A 20,798-nucleotide genomic window follows, 5' to 3' on the forward strand; every position below is an offset into this window, starting at 1 on the left:
TCGAGCAAATGCCCTGATAAACGTTTTTTTACAATTAGGATAAATGTTTTACATGGTCTTAAATCAAATATGACGATTTGAGTCAAATCGGTGAACATGCATTTTATAGATACAAAAAGTTCAGTTCTGCTGCGTTCTAGTTTATCTCAACATGTGATTATTATTATTACAGAAAAAATTATACCTAGCCTTATTATGTGCAGTATATGTGATAAATGGCGTGGATCTGTCTAGAAAAAATGGTATGGCTTGCACTATTCTTTAAAATGTTTACCCGACTTGAGGTCAAGAACAGTTAGAGAGCTAACAATTAATAGATGTAATTCAAATTTATCATTATTATTAACATTTAAATTTTATGAACAAATATTTATGTATACAATTACAGGAAATAAATAAAAAATCAACGAGAAAACAACCAACCGACTTATTCGCTCGGTTACAGGTTCTCAAAATTGACATTGATATAGGGTTGAAGCTAAATAAAATTAGTTTATTCCGAATGTACATTAAGGGCATACGATACAGTTACAGGGGAGGTAATGACGTTGCTAACGTAAAATGTTATTTTCGCGACGTCAAACTATGACATATCGGGAAAAGATGCATTTTTCTATTATTTTTTATCATTCAAACTGATTTAATTTGAAAACAAGTCCAAGGACCCCTATTTTTTAAAACGATATTTTGTTTCATTTTGCAGGGAGATTATGTGGACCAAATTTTATAAAACTGTAAATAGAGGATTTTTTTTTAATTTTGATAAATATACAGCAAGAAAATACGATTTTTTTCTTAATTCATGACCATTTGATAAATATGAGTTATTTTTGAATAAAAAAATGCATAATTTTTTAGGATACTTATAAAATACAAAAAATACAAATTATCTAACAAAAAACATTTTTTGTTTATCTTTTAAAACAAACAAGTTATGGCTTTCTTTCGAAAGGGAAAATACGGCCACAAATCCGAATTATGAGCAAATATACAAAATTTCGACCTCATTTAACTAAAAAAGTAGCGCATGAAGGTATATTTTTTATTACATATTTGATTTAAGCAGGCAAAAACTAGCCTATAAGGAAATTTTCATCAAACTGTAAATACAGGATCAAAATTGTATCGTATGCCCTTAATTTAGTAGCAGCATCAAACTATAAGCATTCGGTATCATAACAATACGTAAAGCTTCCAATTACCTCAGTTTTAGAGAATCTGGTATTGATGGTTGATTGTTAATTGTATATGTCAAATTTGTAAGCAGCTTCTCTAAACTAAAAGCTAGACTAATATTGACATATGGTACAGACAGTTGTCAGTTCTTGACGACTAAGATACATTAAAGATATCAACTTACGATGTTCAAAACAAAGATACTGACAAATAGACTTCTGCTTTTTAATTGACCTACACGATGAGCATATGTTAACCTAGTTCACAATGTAACAGTCCGCGGGAAGATATATCATCTTACCTGAACACGTCATTGTTACTCATAAGTGACTAGTCGCTCATTCCTTAAAGCCGCGTATATAGCTTATTCCTTAAAGCTGCGTGTATAGAGTAGCAGAAAATGATAATATTAAGTCTTTGGTTTGATCCGGGCGGAGTTTGAGTCTTGGACCTGCTGCATTAGCCTGAGGTGAATACCCTACAATGAGACCACCGAGGCTGTTAAATTAGAAAGAAATCATTCTTATTAAATTCTAATTCTTAAACTCAAATAAACATAACATATTTATCAAATAACCACAAACTCTTACATGGGAGACGCCACTTGTATAGATGAGTGCACATTGTATTATAATTAATGTATGAGAACAGTATTATGGAAAATTCAAATAAATACACATGCAGGTAGGTAGCAGTTTGTTTTGGTTTACTCATACTAGTGGTCTACAAATCTGAAGTTAAATAATATAATATATGGCAAAATGCTACTGTAAACTTTGACTGCAATTGCTCGAATGACTTTAAGGTTCATGTGGACCCTATTGCTAAAATGGCCGTATTTTCACCTCAAAATTTACTCTGAGTACAGACAAATCTGCGCATCTGTACAAAATTTCAGGCATAGCATGCCCTAGATAAATAAATTTCAAATATGTTTTATGTTTTAGAAAAATAAAAACTTACCAGGATTTTGCCGTGCACTTTTTTTCATTCCTCCAGAAGGTGCCAAAATAAACGAAGTTGGGAAACAGGTTTGAGAACTCCCCACAGGTAATAATTGAAGTGAGCTTTATTGCTTGACATGGACATGAGATGGACAATAGATACCTGACAATAACTGGTTATTTAAACTGTGTACCTGAGTGGACCATATCAAGGTAAACTCAACTGTTTGTTAATTTTATCATCTTCTGCAGGGACGAAAAAAAGTGTACGGCAAAATCCAGTTAAGTTATGAATTTTTTAAATCATACATTGCATTTGAATTCTATTTATCTAGGGCATGCTATGCTTTAAAACTTTTCCAGATGCACAGGTTAGCCTGTTCTTAGAGTAAATTTTGAGGTGAAAATACGGCCATTTTAGCCATAGGGTCCACATGAACCTTAAACCACATGAGTTCACTCGTGCATGAACTCAATATCCCAATCGAACCGACCCGCAAAGTGGAAAGGGATAAGATAAGTTGCAAAACTTGTTTCCCAATCCACTATAAATAAATATGTTTAATCTAACCGACCTTAATATAATTAACCAAACACGTTTCAACTATAAACAAACAAAATTTTTACATGTTCGATTTTGTACAACTTTGATAAATACATTATTAACATGATCAAGTACGCTAGACTCTTACTGCAATAGATAAAACTTTATTTGGTTTAATTTTGTTCTATATTATATATAACATAAATTCCACTCATCATCAAATTTTGAACATCTGTTAATAACAAATATGACTGTACTCGACACCTTACACAATGTTACACGCTTTTTCCTATAAGCATACACATATAAAATAAATTTATCGATTCCTTTTCCTTAGAAGGCAGAAATAAAAGTAATGTCATGGTCATAAAGGCTGAGTCAGCACCTTCTAAGACAATACTACGGACCATCTGGCCAGTACCAGATTCGTTGGCAGGAATAGAAGATGGAATTAACCCAACACCTAGTCCAACAGGAGCCACAGGACAAAACCCAACTCCTAGTCCAACAGGAATAATACAACTATCACCAACACCTAGTCCAACAAGCCCAGACCCAATACCTAGTCCATCAACAACAACAGAATTAGTACCGACACCTAGTCCAACAGGAGATCCAGGACTACAACCAACACCTAGTTCATTAGATAACATAGGCCTAAACCCAACACCTAGTCCAACGAAAATAGGATTAACACCAACCCCTTCGCCATTTACAACCATAGTATCTAACGGTGCACCGAAATCTACAGAATCAAGATCAGCTAAAGTGACACTGCCGAGTGTTACATTTTCAACCACAGCACAAAATGGAGCTGAGAAAGCTGAACCTTTAAACTTGTGTCTAGTATTTTATTGCTGTTTGATGGTTTTAATGAATCTCTGAGAAAAATATTCATACACACGGACTAGAATATTAGGTAGCAGTTTGAAAATAAATTTATTTAATAAAATATCAGTGTGTGTGTTGTCATGTCTGTTCATGTGCCATATGCATAAAAACTTGCTATTTAGTACATGTATTGGTAAATTCAAGGATTTATACAAATGTTCGTTTCGAGAAAACCATTCTTTGAAAGCTCTTTCCAATTATTTCAGCTAACAGGAGATATTCACAAATTGCACAGACACCCAACAACACAAAAAATATCTATATTAAAAGATATCTAGCCAGATGTCAACATACGACCTCCAACAATATACATATTTTGATAAGAATGTTATATTCAATCTGGTCTTAGATTATATGTGATTACATGCATCAAAAAGTATCAAAGATCTTAAATGCCAGGAATATAAAATTCCTAAAAGAACAATTACAATTTAGGAAAACCATTGATAGTGACTAGGGGCATTTCATATCTCTGCATGGGGATGATCAATTCCTATTTTGGCAAAAATACAAATAAGATATTATTTCTCAAGTTTCTGTGGGAAATTTCCTTTAACATGTCTTTTGCGAAGTGGATAATGATTATCAATGAGACAACTAGTCAGTTGAATCTAAACGAAGTGGATTGAAGCAACTATGATACCACAAGGCCTTCAACAAAGACCAAACCATATCGTAAGATAGCTATAAAAGGCACCAAATTTGAAACATTCTACCAATAGATGTACCGACACGCTAGATCTATCTTTTTAGATCCTGGAAAAATTAAACCTAGTCGCAATTTTACTTTAAGTTTGAAAATGAGTTTTATCTACATAAAATTAAAAAATATCAAGATATATAAATATTAAATTTGACCTGAAGCAGAAGAAAAATAATTTATCCATTCAGTCCCCACAAACTATGGCCGAGCTTTTTCATTCCATCCATTGAAATGATGATTACCATGTTTCACATTTAGTTTTTTATAAAAAGTGAACTCTTATATAGGTTTGAATATTACAATGGGAAAGGATAATTTTGTAAGGTCACTCGAAAGTGTGGATATGTTCTAAATTGGTCAGACAATACTTGGTCATGTTTTATGACAACAAATAAAAGTGTTTAACGACCTTGACTGGATTTTCAGCCCTAGCAGGGTCGGCTCGGTGCCCGAAGGCGATTGGTGAGCGTTTAGATATTTTCTGCCGTGGGTCAGGAACAGGTAGTAGAGGACGCCATTTTGGAGTTCGCCATTTTGGTTTTGGTTAGTTGGTTTTGGTTTGTTGACTATTTTGATATTATTTCTTCACAGCGGCTGCTTTCAAGGCCAGTTTGGTCAGCTTGGCAGCCCGCTAACCTCGATGATGGAGTACATGTAGATGAGTCGGGGACTCAGTGCTAAAGATGACAGGAAGCGTTATCAGGACCAAAGCCGCGAGACAGTGAAATGAAGGTCAATCATCTAACACCTAGGATTCAGCCCTCAGTCGGTAATCGGCAAAACACTCCCCCATGATACAATGGGTTTTGGAGTGCATGTTAACGCGGGTACGCCTACTACTACGTCTACTGTACGGCGTTGAATTGGTTGCTGTCATCTAAAGTAGTAAGTCGTTGATCATCTAACTGTGTAAACCCTCATCGAAGATAGCGGGTAAAGGAGAGGTGGCCCAGCACGTCCGTTCAGCTGTAATGACTGAGACGTGACTGATGGGATATGGATTGATGGATATGTGTTTTATGACCAAGTATTGTCTAACCTATAAATATAATGCGCAAAAAGTATTATATTGGGCACTACACAGGCAAATGGTAAATTTTGTTCACGAGAGATTAACGTGACATTATTGTGTAATTCCCAAGAAATGATATTCACGTGAAATTTACGTCAGTAAAATTTGCCTGTGTAAGGTATCATTTTATACTATCATCAGGCCCTTGTAATAGTATAGGGTTATTGCATGAATATTGGGGAATATTGTACCGAGTAGAATTTTATATTGCACGAGCTTGCGAGCGCAATATATGTTCTACGAGGGACAATATTCCCCAATATTCCTGCAATAACCCTTTTATTGTAAAGCAATATAATATTTGAAAGAAAAATGGTTTAAACTAAGATTTTGTGATAAATTTTGAAGATTTATTGCACTAGAGTAATATTGGAATTTATTGCACGCTAACTTTCGGTTACTTTCTGCGGAGATATTTTGCTATGCAATAATACAGTTTGTCAAATGTTAGAGGAATAAACATGACTCAAAGCTGTATAAAACGCATCGTCTATTAAAGCTCTTACTCAGTAAACTTAGAAATTATGGCTCTCTCTTAACACGGGTCAGCCATTTATCGTCCCCTTCCGACGGACTATCATCGTTTCCTCAGGACCATGCTCTTTTTGTTTAACACCCGAATATTTAATTTCTACATGTACCTTGTACACATTTTATTCCTGCTCCTTGACATGAAAATTGTCGTCATGTAACAGTTTAATTCAATATAAACATTTTCTCGTCCTGAATATTCATGGAATATTTGCCACTGGACGTGAATGAAAAACCGAATAATCAATCTAAAATATAATGTTTCAGTGGCGGATACAGAACTTTTCACAATGACTGACCTAATGGGCCCACTTCAGTCATGCTTCAGTGATTCCCTAAATAATCAACCAAGTTTTTTCCAATAAAAAGGGGGGTCATGGATCCGCCTATTGTTTTATAAAGTCGTAAAAGTTCGTCCTTCATCTACATGTATAGCTTAATAAACTTCACTATACAAACAATATCTTTGTTTATAATTCTTAGAGTAAGCAATATCTAATTGAGGAGTTCATGTACGTATACAGAAAAGTAATCACCTTTTCAGGTAAGGTAACAAGTAAGCAGCTGCAAGATGATCATGGAATAGCCTGTTGTACCTTGAGCATTCTTCAAAAAATAACTATAATAAAAATAATAATAATGATGGCAAACTATTAATTATGTGTCTGTATTCATGAACACCAACGTGTTCATTTTTCGTGTACACAGACATTGTTTGATTAATTTTACCTATAATTAGGTCTTCAGAAAAGTCTGTGAATAATAACATGTGACCGAAGACATGTGATTAAGCAGAACAGAGACAGTACTTATCGGTAGATTCTTTTATCTAATTAATTTGATTATTAATTTGTTTATGATTAATCTTGTTTTTTTCTGTGACCATATGTCCCTGAAATCTTTTTGACATCACAGATTTGATGAAGACGGAGGTAAATGTTTTGTTATTTTTTCGTTTTGAAATCTATTTTAATTTTTTTATTGTAAGGATGTTCGCTTTCCTTTTTTTAATATAACAATCTTTTTAATTTTTTGTAATACATTGAAAGTGTAAGCGACAGAAAAATAAAAACGAAAAAGGCCGTTTCCTTGTTTTTGTGAAATACATGTCATCGTATGAGATTTTGGAGGGAAATGTTTTTTAGTTTTTTTTATACATTTAACCCTGACACTTTTTATTCTTTCAAAATATCAAAAAAGAACAAGGATTTGATAAGATTGAGAAAAAAAAATCGTTTTTTTCTTTAAACTAATTTTTATCGATTCAAAAGCAAGAGTAGCTAACTGATAAACGTCCCGCTGCATTTACCAAGAAGAGACATCATGCGTTAAAAGGACAACAACCCAAACGCGAAGAGCAGAACACAAAGAAGTTTACAACCTACGAGCAAATCCCGCCCCAGAGGCGGACTTCAGCTGATTCCCACACAATAACTGTGCGGCGGGTTAAACATATTTTGTGCAATCTCAATCCTCCATCTATAACTCTATCTAAAGTGGAACAAACAAATACACAGCGATTCGTACACTAAAATTCAGTTCGAAAGATGTTTATTTCTGATGCAAAGAAAAGAAAATAATAAGTTTATTTATAAGTAATCAATCAACTTATCAGCATTTACATGTATTCTTAATCATTTCATATAATTTTCAAATGAACTTTGATTTGCTTCGTAATTTTCCTTATGTAGGATGTGAAAGTAAAGTTATGTGTTGTACTTTATTTTCAGAAAAATGGGCAGTTATGAAAGATTTGTGTTTTTGTTCACATTAATAATTGGAGGGGTACATTCAAATTTTAATCCGAAAGGTATGTACAATAAGCTTGGTTGTTATTGTTTGTTGATTTTATTGCTAGACGCCAGTTAGTTCCCACTCGCCATCAGTCAGCTTTCAGACATACTTCAAACATAATAGTCGCATAATGGTAAAACTCTTTATATATAACCATGTCATTTATATCAAATGTACGAATTAAATGTTATAACACTATATGCTTAACTGAACACAAAATAGGGGCGTAAGGAAATTCAAGGAACTAATTAAAAAATAAGAGGCTGTCACAACGACAGCAAACCGGATTTATTAACATTTATTTGTGTCCTGGCAATATCACAAGAACCATTCCTGATGAATGGTGAAAGTGAAAATCGTCAATATCAAAGTTCACCTCCATTTTGTCATCAGTATCAACATATTAAAATTTGAAAAGCTTAGATTGAATGGTTCATGAGTAAATGCAACAACGTGAATGGAAACGCCATTTTACGATCTTTCTTGAACCATAACTCCTGAACGGTAAATGTCAAAATCGTCATTATTGAACTTGACCTCTATTTTGTCATCAGTAACAACATATTAAAATTTCAAAAGCTTTGGTTGAATGGTTCATGAGAAGTGCACGGACACGACTGGAAACACCATTTTTCAATCTTTCAAGAACCATAACTTCTGAACGGTAAAAGTCAAAATCGTCATTATTGAACTTGAACTCCATTTTGTCATCAGTAACAGCATATTAAAATTTCGGAAGCTTTGGTAGAACAGTTCATGCATAAATGCACGGACACGACTGGAAACTCCATTTTTCAATCTTTCAAGAACCATAACTCCTGAACGGTAAAAGTCAAAATTGTCATTATTGAACTTGACCTCCATTCTGTCATCAGTAACAACATATTAAAATTTGTGAAGCTTTGGTAGAACAGTTCATGCGTTAATGCACGGACACGACTGGAAACTCCATTTTTCAATCTTTGAAGAACCATAACTCCTGAACGGTAAAAGTCAAAATCGCCATTATTGAACTTGACCTTCGTATAGTTGTCAGTAATAACATATTAAAACTTTAAAAGCTTTGGTTGAACGGTTCATAAGTTAATGCACAGGCAACATTTGATTGACGCCCGCCCGCCCGGCCGCCCGCCCGCCGTACATCCCCAAATCAATAACCGACATTTTTGTCACAAAAATCCGGTTAAAAATAAAAAAAAAAAATGATCAAACATTTCAATGGAGCCATTTTTCTTTGTTTGTAGTGACTTTACACGAATGCAGCAAATCTAAAGTGACACTAGAAGTAGACAAGGCTGCTGAAGGAGGAATCATTTATATTCAAGGTCAAGGGTCGGCATGTCTCCAGACGACAACTTCTATCTCCCGCCATTACGAATTCTATTTTGAAATATGCAATATTACATATGTAAGTCTTTACAAACTAAGAAAAATATGTTCGAAATCTTCTGGTTTTGTCGTGCAATAGATATACATTTTGTCAGATAATCTCTGCCTTTCTTTTAGTAATTTTATTACATAATTATAGTTGTAAAAGAAATAGTTGCATAGGGTTGTAAAAGCGTTGACCGTATTTTTAGAATTATAAATTAGCTCTTTACAAAACTTTGAGTTTTTTTAATTCTTAGGATATTCGATCACAGGTAGAACAGAAAAACCTTTCCTTGATTTGGGCATATCCAACTATAGCAGTCATCACGTGACGTTGACGACGTCACACATCACCCGTATTAAGCCCAAGTAAAATGTATAGAAATGCACAGGGGCTTTCAAGAATCGATAAAATAAAGTACTTTAAGTTCATGATACAAAAAGTGTGGGAATATATAGTAATTCCTCATATATTAAGAAATATATTTATGCCTTTTGAAAAAGTTAAAATTTTGGTCTTCTCCCTTCCAAATGCTTTTGAAAATTCGTCTTGTTGCCTCGATAAGTTCACACTGTTAATCATCCAACTCCGATAAATATTGGATTTTCTGTCGTGTTTAAACCTAAAATTGCGATTTTAATAAAACAGATAATTGTGGGAATATGTGCTTATTACTTTATTCATAAATATTTGAAATATCGTTTATGCAATAGTTTAATTTGTTATAATGTCCCTTCCAAATTGATTTGAAAATCAGTCATTTTCAGAAAATCTGGTATTATTTTTCAAGATGGCGACCTCATTGACAGCGTGGGACGACTTGGTAAAAATATATTTTATCAGATTGTTACATTGAAAATCTAATAACCGTTGGATGCTCGCGTTTTCAGTTATTGTCTTACCTTAAAGCAGCATAGAATCAAACATTGGTTCCTTTTGATAAAGCTGTTACATGCTGTTTATTTTATAAAATTTTGAAAAAAAATGGCGACCAAATAATTTTCAAACGTGGACGATGTTCAACACTTATTTTGTACATGCACATAATTCAATTTAATTTCACTGTTTACATTGCAATAAAATATGAAATGTTATAATCACTATAATGATAGCCAAGGGCATAGCTAGATAAAGGAGATACTAATTAAGTCATAACATCAACGTGACCAAAGATCGAAAATAAACATGGCACCTAATCACAATGCAAGTTTTGACAATACCTAAATAATTAATAATAATAATACCAATTTAGATTAATTAGTGTTCTCGATGCAATTTATTACGATATTATTTTATATTTATAAAAAAAGACCTCGAATGGATATTAAATAACCAAGGTGAAATAAATATATTGTTTATTTTTCTTTAAATCATTCATCGGGTAACCAGTAAATTTTACATAATCCTAATTAAACCAGTAACATGCAGAGTTATCGAACGTAATTATGACTTGAATAGTTGCATATGTCCTCAATGCCCTTCAACTTAACATTGTTTTTTTGGTTATTTGGTTTTTTTTATTTGAGCGTCACTAATGAGTCTTTTGAAGACAAACAGCACGTCTGGGGTACAGCAAATTCCTGGTGGTATCTCTGCCGAATATAATACTAACACCTAGTTCAATCTTTGTTGATTTGTAGGATACAGTATTCCGTGTGATTGTCCAGAAATATCCCACAATCCAGACCGGATATGACAAAGTTATCCCTGTCACGTGTTTAGCCGACCTATCAGAAATTGAACTAATCGAAGAGGTTCTCCCAAAGTGAGTATTCTACAATTAAAAAATCAACAACCGTGTAAACGACTTTACATGACTTTTTTTTGTATATTCAAATGCAATCAAATGGGATATACAACGCTTTATATGTTTTAACAAGACAGATAATTATAAAATTATGTAAGTGGTGATAATGGTTTTCTTTTACAAATTGTCACTTGGACGAAGAGTTGTCTCATTGGCACTCATACCACATCTTCTTATATCTATTGAGGTCACCATTTGATTTATGATTCTACAGTGTGAACTAGATACTCAGAATTAATGAATTTTGGTAGAAATTTTAGCGTTTCATTTATTCATTATTTAAGTTTCTATCCACTATGGCATAACTGATTAACTACATCATTTTTAATCAACCTCAAAACTCAAAGCTCGATATATTTTTGTGTATAGCATTGTGCAATTCCTTTGCAAGATGTTTTTTTGCAAGTTTCTTTGTAATACAACCAGCGATTCGACATGATTCTTGTATTCTCGTTTGTATTGTTTAACATTTGTAATTCCAAGGCATTTTATAGCGTGATATGCGCAGTCGGTTTTCTCATTGTTGAAGGCCATGGGGTGACTCATAAGTGCTAGCTTCTAGGCCATTTGTTCTTGGATGTGGGATTTTGTCATTGGCTATCATGCTACATCTTCTTGATTTTATATTTTAATTTGAGAAATGACTAACAAAGGGTATGCGAATTCAAGTTTTCTGAGTACTTCCCACATGCCGTAGTTTTTCTCAAGTTGGCTATGTAAGATGCGTGTTAATGTGTTTTAAAAGGTGTTATTAGGTCAATCGATAGTTGATTTGTAAACGTAGAGTGGAAAATATTTCATATTTTTTAACTTAGAATAACGAATGTTTCTTTGATGTATTAATAACTGTTGATTGATGTCCAGTGGCAAATATTTCATTTATTAGAAGGATGCTACTTGGTTGATATAGGTTAACTTATTGTGCAGTGGCAAATATTTCATGTATATTCCACGCGTTGAATGACTAATGTCTACTTATCGACAAATGGCAAATATGTCTGATATTCATATAATGAAGACATAATCTTCCAATCGGTTTAATTGAAGTCTGGAGCTGACATGTCAGTTAACTGCTAGTAGTCTGATGTTATTTATGTATTATTGTCATCTTGTTTATTTTCTTTGGTTACATCTTCTGACATCAGATTCGGACATCTCTTGAACTGAATTTAAATGTGCGTATTGTTATGCGTTTACCTTTCTGCATTGGCTAGAGGTATAGGGGAGGGTTGAGATCTCATAAACATGTTTAACCCCGCCGCATTTTTGCGCCTGTCCCAAGTCAGAAGCCTTTGGCCTTTGTTAGTCTTGTATTATTTTAACTTTTAGTTTCTCGTGTACAATTTGGAGTTTAATATGGCGTTCATTGTCACTGAAATAGTATATATATATTTTTTAGGGGCCAGCTGAAGGACGCCTCCGGGTGCGGGAATTTTTCGCTGCATTGAAGACCTGTTGGTGACCTTCTGCTGTTGTCTGCTTTAAGGTTGTTGTCTCTTTGACACATTCCCCATTTCCATTCTCAATTTTGCTGCATATTAAATGCTACGGGTGTTTCTTAACCTTTTCATGATTCTTTTATTTCTATTCCAGAAAAGACGATGACGTTGGTGTTAATATAACTACAAAACCTGTCGCGAATCTACGAGTTTATACCAGCAGTAAAAATGACATTAGTGGAGGCGGTGTTGTCAATCTGAACGCGTCAATTGCAATGACAATTACACTGGCAGATGACTTTACGGGTATGCAATAGGCTTTGTTTATTGTTGAAGGACCTAAGACGACCTATAGATGTTAAGTTCTGGGTCCTTTGGTCTCTTGTTGAGAGTTGTCTCGTTGGCAATAATTCCATATCTTATTCATTCATATATGATTGCAATTTATTTTCAATCGATTTTAAAGTTTTAAATTGAATTTCGTTATGTAGTGGATAAGGTAAGACACCGATAGTAAGATGTATTCTCATATGTTTGCATTAATTAACAACTGTGTTATACGTATTATGATACTCTTAAACAATCTATGAGATTTTTCAAATAAAATTGAGTTGCAGAAACCTATTATATTTCTCTATTTTTTGTCTGTTTAATATACACACTGGGCCTATATTCAACGAAAGGATACTTTAAAATGAATTTGTACTGTATGTTTCATCATTATTCGATGCACAGTGGCCTATTGAGGAGAACAAAATGTTTTATTGTGTTTAAAAAGTATTTTAGGCTTCAGCTTACACAGTAATTTTTTCTTTCATTTCTACCATTTTAGACACGTATGACATAAAAGCAATAGAGTGCACCGCCGCTATGATTAATATAATAGAAAACGGGTGAGTATGTATAATAAGAGACATAACTCACGAATGGCCAGACTTCCAATCCTTTTAAATCCACTTGCGTCTTTTGTGGTTTATCTAAAAAAAAAAATGGCACTATACTTGGTATTCCTACTTTTTTCAATGCGTTTATTAATAGTCAGGGGCTGTATTTGCGACTGTTATAACATGGAGTATTTATTCATCCTTTAAATTGTCCGAGCGTGTTTTTTCGATCTTTAATCGTCAATTACCTTTTATTCTCTATACCGTCAATCTCTTCGTTCATTTTATATTTGGTATGTACACAAATAAAAGTAAAGGACTTGAACTAATGTATTCATTGAGTTGCCAATATTAAATAAAATATACGTCAATAAGTTAACATCATTGATTTCTTCCTTGATTGGTTCTTAGTTATGATGACCAATAGAATGTGTTCTTTCTCAAGCATCAATGAACAGACATTAGTTGTCTATATGCGCATCTTGTACAGTATTATTGGTACACATGTACCATTTATTTCATTATACTATTAGCCATTTAAGTTCTTGGTTGCACTGCTTGTTTACAGTTTAATTTATTAATTTCTCTTATGTTGTAGCTGCGCTGTTGACAAAGAACTATTTCCAAATTTTCAACATGCATCTGATGGAAAGTTGACGTCAAATTTTCAAGCTTTCCAACCGACTGACTTGACAGGAAAAGAGGAAGTAGATGTCGCCTTTTCTTGTCGTCTTTCAGTATGTAAGGGGAAATGTGATAACGTAAGTCGAAATATGGACTAACCTTAGAATTTTCGTGTACGTTCAATAAAAAAAGGAACGCGTCATGAACACGTATTTTACTATTAACAGATTAAAAAACAGTTCTGCCTTGTTATGAAAATAAATACCTTTGTCTCGCGGATTCTTTTTGGTATTCAATAAAAACAACCCAAATCTGTCAAGTACGGTGGCTGTTTTTAAAAATTAGATTTACATGAACACATCATTCTGTTTAACAAAATGAACACATTTAATGACCTGACGCGTCAAACATGAGACATTAGTTTCAATCAAATAGAATAAAATCTACAAATAAAACGTAATTCAAATATGAATAAAATACAATTTAAACTTTTAAATGCACAAAGTATTCCTCAATATAACGACTAAGTTACTCGTTAAAACAACTTAAACAGCTCCGAATAACGATACCGACTGACAAATATGCTTATAATATATATTTTTATTTGCAGACAGTTTGTGACAAGAATGTAGGCCATGGAAGAAAAAGGAGAGATACGAAGGACAACGAAATTGACGAAATTACATGCGGAACGTCAATAAAAGTGGCAAACCACCAAAAACATCACAGCTTGCAAGGTACATTTAATGTATTCTTTTTCTTTTGATTCAATTGCTACTTTTTGCATTTGATTATCATACACAAGTAGTTTTGTTAATTATTAACAATAGAATACATAGTTTCATAATCGATCAAAGTTATTAATCAATTTTACTATCTAAAGCATAACAAAACTCATACACAGATAAAGTGGATATTCAATACCAACAAAATGTCTGTTTTACTCAAAGGGTACTTGTATACGAGATTTTTTTAATGTAATATTCATTTTGTTTTTTAAACGATGTTGATGTGTTCAAGAAAGGTCAAATAAAGCAAACCTTATCCAGCTAAGTTTTAACAAGTTAATTTCTAAAGAATAGAAAATTGTTCTCGACATGTACTGTATAATTTTAAGGGAATTGATATGTAAGTGTTTTTTTTTTTAATTTCTTAAATTTTTCGAATTCAATTTTATCAACATGCATCACTCCCTTTCTCTGTGTGATCTATTTAATTTTTTATTGGTATGTTGTGAATACTTCGAACATGATTATATGCGTATTGTAACTGATTATGAGCAGTCAGAAATATAGCACAAATCTAGATAAAAAATATGATTTTATTTAAAAAGTCAAATAAGACACCATATGTGTATAGATATTTCATCATTTGGTCTAACTCTTGCTGGAATCGTTAACATCTGTTATTTTAGGGGAAAAGCTGTTGAGAATGTCGCACTCGGTTATACATGTATCATATTTAGTAATGACTAATAACAAGTGCGTAGATAAATGATATACTAGTAGCGTACATAAAATAAAACTAAACTATTTCAGAAAGTCCTGTCGAACCTAACACTATATGCGTAGAGACATTGCCAGCCTACTTTGGTCTTACAATTGCCGGAATACTGTTTTGTTTGTCATGGATTCTGTCTGGCTATTTGCTTCGACAACACCTCGTAGATAACTCTGAAAATAAGAGAATGGGCGTTGCTAGATCTGTTGGCAGACGACTGACTTCTATGTTGAACCTCCCGACCGGATATGACCTTAAAGAATCTAAGGGATTTGTTTCTATACCTAGCTCTACGGACTCGACGCCTCCACAAAGAAGAAAGTCGGTTACGGTATGTTGTGTAACGCCATTTTATTGATATCGAAAAATTTGTGTATGCAAATTGTTTGCCTTTGTTTAAGTTTTGTAATACAATCAATCTTAAAAAAAGTTTGTTTCACTATCTAAATTTTAATATCACGCATGATCTACATGTTGTAAGTGAAGCTTGTTACAAAATACAATCAATTGTGCAAGTATGAACTGACATTACTAACTGAGTTTTTGACGTGTTTCTCTTTGTTTAAGGTCAAACATTTAGCATAAGATAAAGCTTCAGGTCAACAGAAGACAGTTACTGTAGACATTCAATAGACTTTTTTCATAAAACTGACTCTTGACTGCAGAATACATTTATATACTTTTTCAACAGGCACTTCGTGGAAGGACATCCTGGTACTCCGTCAAGTAAGAGCAACGAAAAGAAATAAAATAAAAGATATAACTGTTTCTTTATGGGGGGAAGTTTTTTTATGATGATTTTGTCGAAAACAAATAAAATGATTCAGACACATTTAATTTCTTCCCCAAGTTTAGCCGATTGTAAGCTTGATGTTTCTTTAAGTAACTCTTTCTTGACCAAGTACCATGATGTTCTATTAAAGAGTGAAGTTAACCTGTCGAAAAATATTAACTTCGGAGTCAAAAGTCGGTAATATGAAGATAGGGTCTTTGGTCCGGTAAATGTCTCTTTGACATATTTCCTACTTGTATTCTTTATTTCATTAACATCTATATGTTCGTGCTATAACGTTATTGTCTACTGATAATCAATGCCAACACTGATTAATACACACTGTTGCTTATATGAAGATGGTGTGATGCATTAAAAAAATAAATAACATTTGTTTACTTTCAGGCCACCAAAATTGAAATGCGACCCGAAGATTGACGACGCCGTATTCAACATGTCTTTAATTTGTTTAGAAGACAACATAATTACATTGGAAATTTGGGAAAAGTGCTAGTTGATGTTTTGAAAATAAATATGTAAAAATTTTGTTCATCATTATGTCTTATTGTAAAAAAAAAACAGGTTAAACTTTTCTAAATAATTACTTTGAAAAAGACTCAAAATAGATAGTACAGAAACAATGGGTCTTAACAATTCTTCTTTTTAGGATCTATAGGAATATGGGTAAAATCATTGTTTGAACCTCAAAATGATAATGACGTTACGCCATTGGTCGAATATCCATGGTTTAGGACGTTTTTAACCAATCATAAGGTTTCAAAATAATAACCATAATTCATTATAATTGGTTTGATTTGTATTCATCACACTCCAAACTGTAGACAACTTTCTAACGAGTGTTAAGATGTTAGAATTTACTTTCAGTTTTTGTCGTTGAAGAATATCTGACAACTGCAATTATGTTTACATCTAAATAAAAGGCAGGTTTGTTGGAGCGTGTTTTCCTAAAGGGCGGGATGTTTTGGTATCGATTCCCTTCCTGCAAAATGTATACACGCAAACATTGCCACTTTTCCAATTAATCTGCCATGTTGAGAAGTTAAAATAAAACTTGAGCGGCCCCGAGTGAAAATAACATTGTATAGTTGGGTGAATCGGATCTTGAAAACCATTAATTTGACAATAGCGAAGAAACATCAGTTTACAAGGGTGAGCTATACTATACAAAATGTGTCCCTGTAAGATTTCCGGAAATAAAAAATCCCATTTAGCAAGTAGTGATCAATAATTTCAAATAAGAATTATGACTTAACTTAAGTAAACAATTACTTATATTAAAAAAAAGGAACTGCACTATGGTTCACATGGAAACAACTATTCACTAACGTTTAAATGAAGTGGATATAAGTACATGTAGCTTTGATGACATATTTCTTTATCTGTAACAGGGTTGGGACAGGGATTATTTTCTTTTCGTTTCCGCAGATCTGAGTAAAGAAACGGTGTTTGAGTTATTTTGCTATTTTACGGAACCCTCAATGCTGTTGTATTTATCTAAAAATCAAACTACATTACTTTAATTCTAAATTATTTTAAATGTAATCGAATAGACGTTAACTCCGCGGTTTCTTTTCATGCAAAGCTTGTTTGGAAAACCTTAAGGGAAGACAAACGTAAGTTAGAAACGTTATATAATCAAATACAACAAATTGATTGATTGTTGTTTGCTAGACGTCCAGTGGCAAATATGTCATGCAAGTTCAGGACGATAGCACTAAGACGATATACCCTTAATGTTTCTATATAGGGTGGATGCAGAAAACTTTTGAATCATTAATCATAAACTGTAGATGTGTGACGCCCTCTTTCGAAAAGTAAATCAAACGACCAAATCAAAGGTATACTGGATGAAATAATTTAATTTTAGTAAGAACGTTTTTATCCAAATTTGAAGACTGGCTAAGATATATAAGTCGATAACATCGTTTTTAATATTCAGGATGATATGTAATTCTGTATTAGAGATGGCTTCTACATGTTGTACAGGATTCAGTTGGTTCATTCCCTCTATTCCCACTTTTTATAAATCTGGTAAGAAAAGGTAAAATTTCATGTGGGAATAGAAGGAAAACTTGTGCAAACAAAGGATTATACTGTACAAACATTTTTTAATCAACTGTTAATTGACCAGTGTTTTTTTTATTAGAACAGGTAATAAGTTATTTTTTCATCTGTATGAATTCTGTTTTTTTTTAAACAAAATAAATAATGAAGTAAAGTTAACAGTTTTCACCCATTATTTTATATCTTTGATTATTGGTCCAAATAATTATGTTTTAAAGTATACTTTTATTCCACATCTTAAGCCAACAGGAATCACCAAAAGCATTAAATTATCGTTAATTTAAAGTTACTTTGGAGTTTGAGAAATATTTATTTTGGATGAATGGCAGATATCCTTATTTCTTAAATTTGGAACTTTGAACATGAAATCTCCAATAGAAACTTGAAGATGGCAAAACATAGAAAGAGAAAACAGAAAATGTGTATTGTGTTAATATTCAGATGCAAATTGGTGATGAATACCATTACATTTTTAATTGTTCAGCTTTCGATAATTGTAGAAAACAATGTATTGCATTTTACAATAGAAATAGAACAAACACATTGAAGTTTTATGACTTAATGAATTCCCCAAAATGTACAGAACTGAACGAACTTTGAAAACTTATAAAGGAGATTAATAACAAATTGAACTTTTCTGGGTGAACAATTGTGAATGCCTCTATCTACTTTCGTACATTATATATTTATGTAATTGTATTGAAATATGTAAAATTATCTCTATACCTTTCTGTTATTTGGTTGTGAGAATAAAGATTTATATATATATAAGATTATTCTTGGTTATAATATTATTTATATCATGATTTATTAGTAAAGCAGACAATTTTTTAAAGTTACAAATTCAAAAATTTTAAAATAAATCTGACTCCAATCTATTTATCATATTTTTTCTCTATTTTTAAGTATTTATTTGATGAAAAAAGAAACATATTACAAATAAACAAGGTATTATACCTAAACAGTGTACCAAATATGTTATGCTTTAAAAAAAAAGTACAGGTAAATCTTAGGTGAAATTCTAATTAACCCTGATTATTATAAAAACAAATTATTTATCAAAACATCTATTGTTATTTGCAAGTGGGAATAGAAGGAATAGTATTTTTAAAAAGTGGGAATAGGAGGAAGACACCATTCAGTTTTACCATTTTGACTGAGCGTACCCATATAAAAGGGCAATTGGACAAGATTTAAATTAAAATTATCTCTCTTTTACCAGGTGTAATCGACAATTTTCTACTTGAAAATGCTTGTACCTAGTCAGGAATATGACAGTTGTTATCTTTTCGTTTGAGGTGTTTAAATGTTTGAACTTTTGACTTTTGTTTATTTATCTTTTGAATTTTAAACCTAAGTACTGGTATTGCATAATTGATCACACTTGTCTGTACATCTTTTAAATTATATGCAAAAAAAAAAACCCAAAAAACCCCCAAGATATATGATAATCAATTTGATTTCAACAGACCTTGGATGATAACTTTGGATGAAAAATCTGTATTGTTTATATAAAATAATCATTCAAAACCATTCATCAGACTCCGAAGTCCTCTTTTTTTAACATTGCAAACTAATTATAAACTTAGATTGTTTACTTCAACAATATATAATACCAAAAATCCAGCTTTTAAAGGCATAGACAAAAAAGATAGTGTATGCTGTTTAAACACTTTTTACACTTCTTAATTATTGCCAATTCATAGGTAAAATAATTCAAACGTCATATTTTTTTAGTCGTTTCTGTTTTATATGTATACATATACTTTCATGCATGATGTACATTAATGACATTGTCAATTATATGTAATAATGTATCTGTCAATCATTGTCTTTTACATTTCGTTTTTACTAGTATTTGTCATTTCATAAGGGTTATGGGGAACTTTAAAATAAATTTGTTGTAGCTGATTAGTTTGAATTTTTCATTTGTCTACCTCAAGTATTGTTAATCCATAAAGTATTTTGAAAACTCGTTATAAATTTCAATAAACATGACGATCACTATTTTCATGCCGAAAGTTTCCGGTCACTAAAATTCATCCACTTATAAAACGCCCCGAAATAGTTAAAAGTGCTGACAATGGCGTTCAACCCCAAAATTCAATAATTTATTCGACTTTAACTGTGTATTGTTTTAAAAGAAGAAGATATGGTATGCATGCCAATGATACTATTTCCAATCCAAGTCACAATTTGTAAAAAATACCATAATAGGTCAAAGTACGGTCTCTAACACGGAACCTTCGTTCACACCGAACAGCAGACTATAAAGGAACCTTAATTGACTAGTAAAGACCATTGGCATCTAAAACCAAACGGTGTAATATATATATAAATGAAAAACGAGAAACACTTAAGAACCACATTAACAAACGACAACCACTGTACATCAGGTTCCTGCTTAGGACCAGTGCTAAACACATTATACACGGACAGATATTTCCCTCTGCCCGTATTAAAGCAGTAACAGAATCTTTGTTTTTAAGTTGTACTGTTGGTTGATATAGTCGAGCTCTTGAATTTGGAAGGTTTTATGGACTTTCAGTCCAAAAAAAAAGACGAAAGTTGTTAAAGAAAGAGGGACGAAAGATACCAGCGGGACATTCAAACTCAAAAGTCGAAAATAAACTGGCAACGCCGTGCATGGCTGAAAGGGA

At 32.5% G+C, this 20,798-nt stretch overlaps 1 protein-coding gene across 1 annotated transcript; it reads left to right on the forward strand.

Moving 5' to 3' along the window:
- Nucleotides 1-3,024: 3,024 nt before the first annotated feature.
- On the forward strand, nucleotides 3,025-16,576 carry LOC143050743 (uncharacterized). The gene is made up of 9 exons (XM_076223862.1): nucleotides 3,025-3,523; nucleotides 8,900-9,063; nucleotides 10,668-10,792; nucleotides 12,428-12,579; nucleotides 13,106-13,166; nucleotides 13,756-13,918; nucleotides 14,392-14,518; nucleotides 15,320-15,612; nucleotides 16,459-16,576. Exons 1-9 carry the CDS (start codon nucleotides 3,025-3,027, stop codon nucleotides 16,489-16,491), a joined length of 1,617 nt encoding a protein of 538 aa, XP_076079977.1. The 3' UTR covers nucleotides 16,492-16,576.
- Nucleotides 16,577-20,798: the final 4,222 nt, after the last annotated feature.

This window comes from Mytilus galloprovincialis, chromosome 11, assembly GCF_965363235.1.
Source record: "Mytilus galloprovincialis chromosome 11, xbMytGall1.hap1.1, whole genome shotgun sequence".
NCBI lineage: Eukaryota > Metazoa > Mollusca > Bivalvia > Mytilida > Mytilidae > Mytilus > Mytilus galloprovincialis.

What these genes read in the sequence shown, in the direction of transcription:
- LOC143050743 (XM_076223862.1), top strand. Translation starts at nt 3,025, where the DNA reads ATGGTCATAAAGGCTGAGTCAGCACCTTCTAAGACAATACTACGGACC. An exon ending in AAATATGCAATATTACATAT is followed by an intron (nt 9,064 to 10,667) that starts GTAAGTCTTTAC and finishes GTTGATTTGTAG; the next exon opens with GATACAGTATTCCGTGTGAT. An exon ending in AAAACATCACAGCTTGCAAG is followed by an intron (nt 14,519 to 15,319) that starts GTACATTTAATG and finishes AAACTATTTCAG; the next exon opens with AAAGTCCTGTCGAACCTAAC.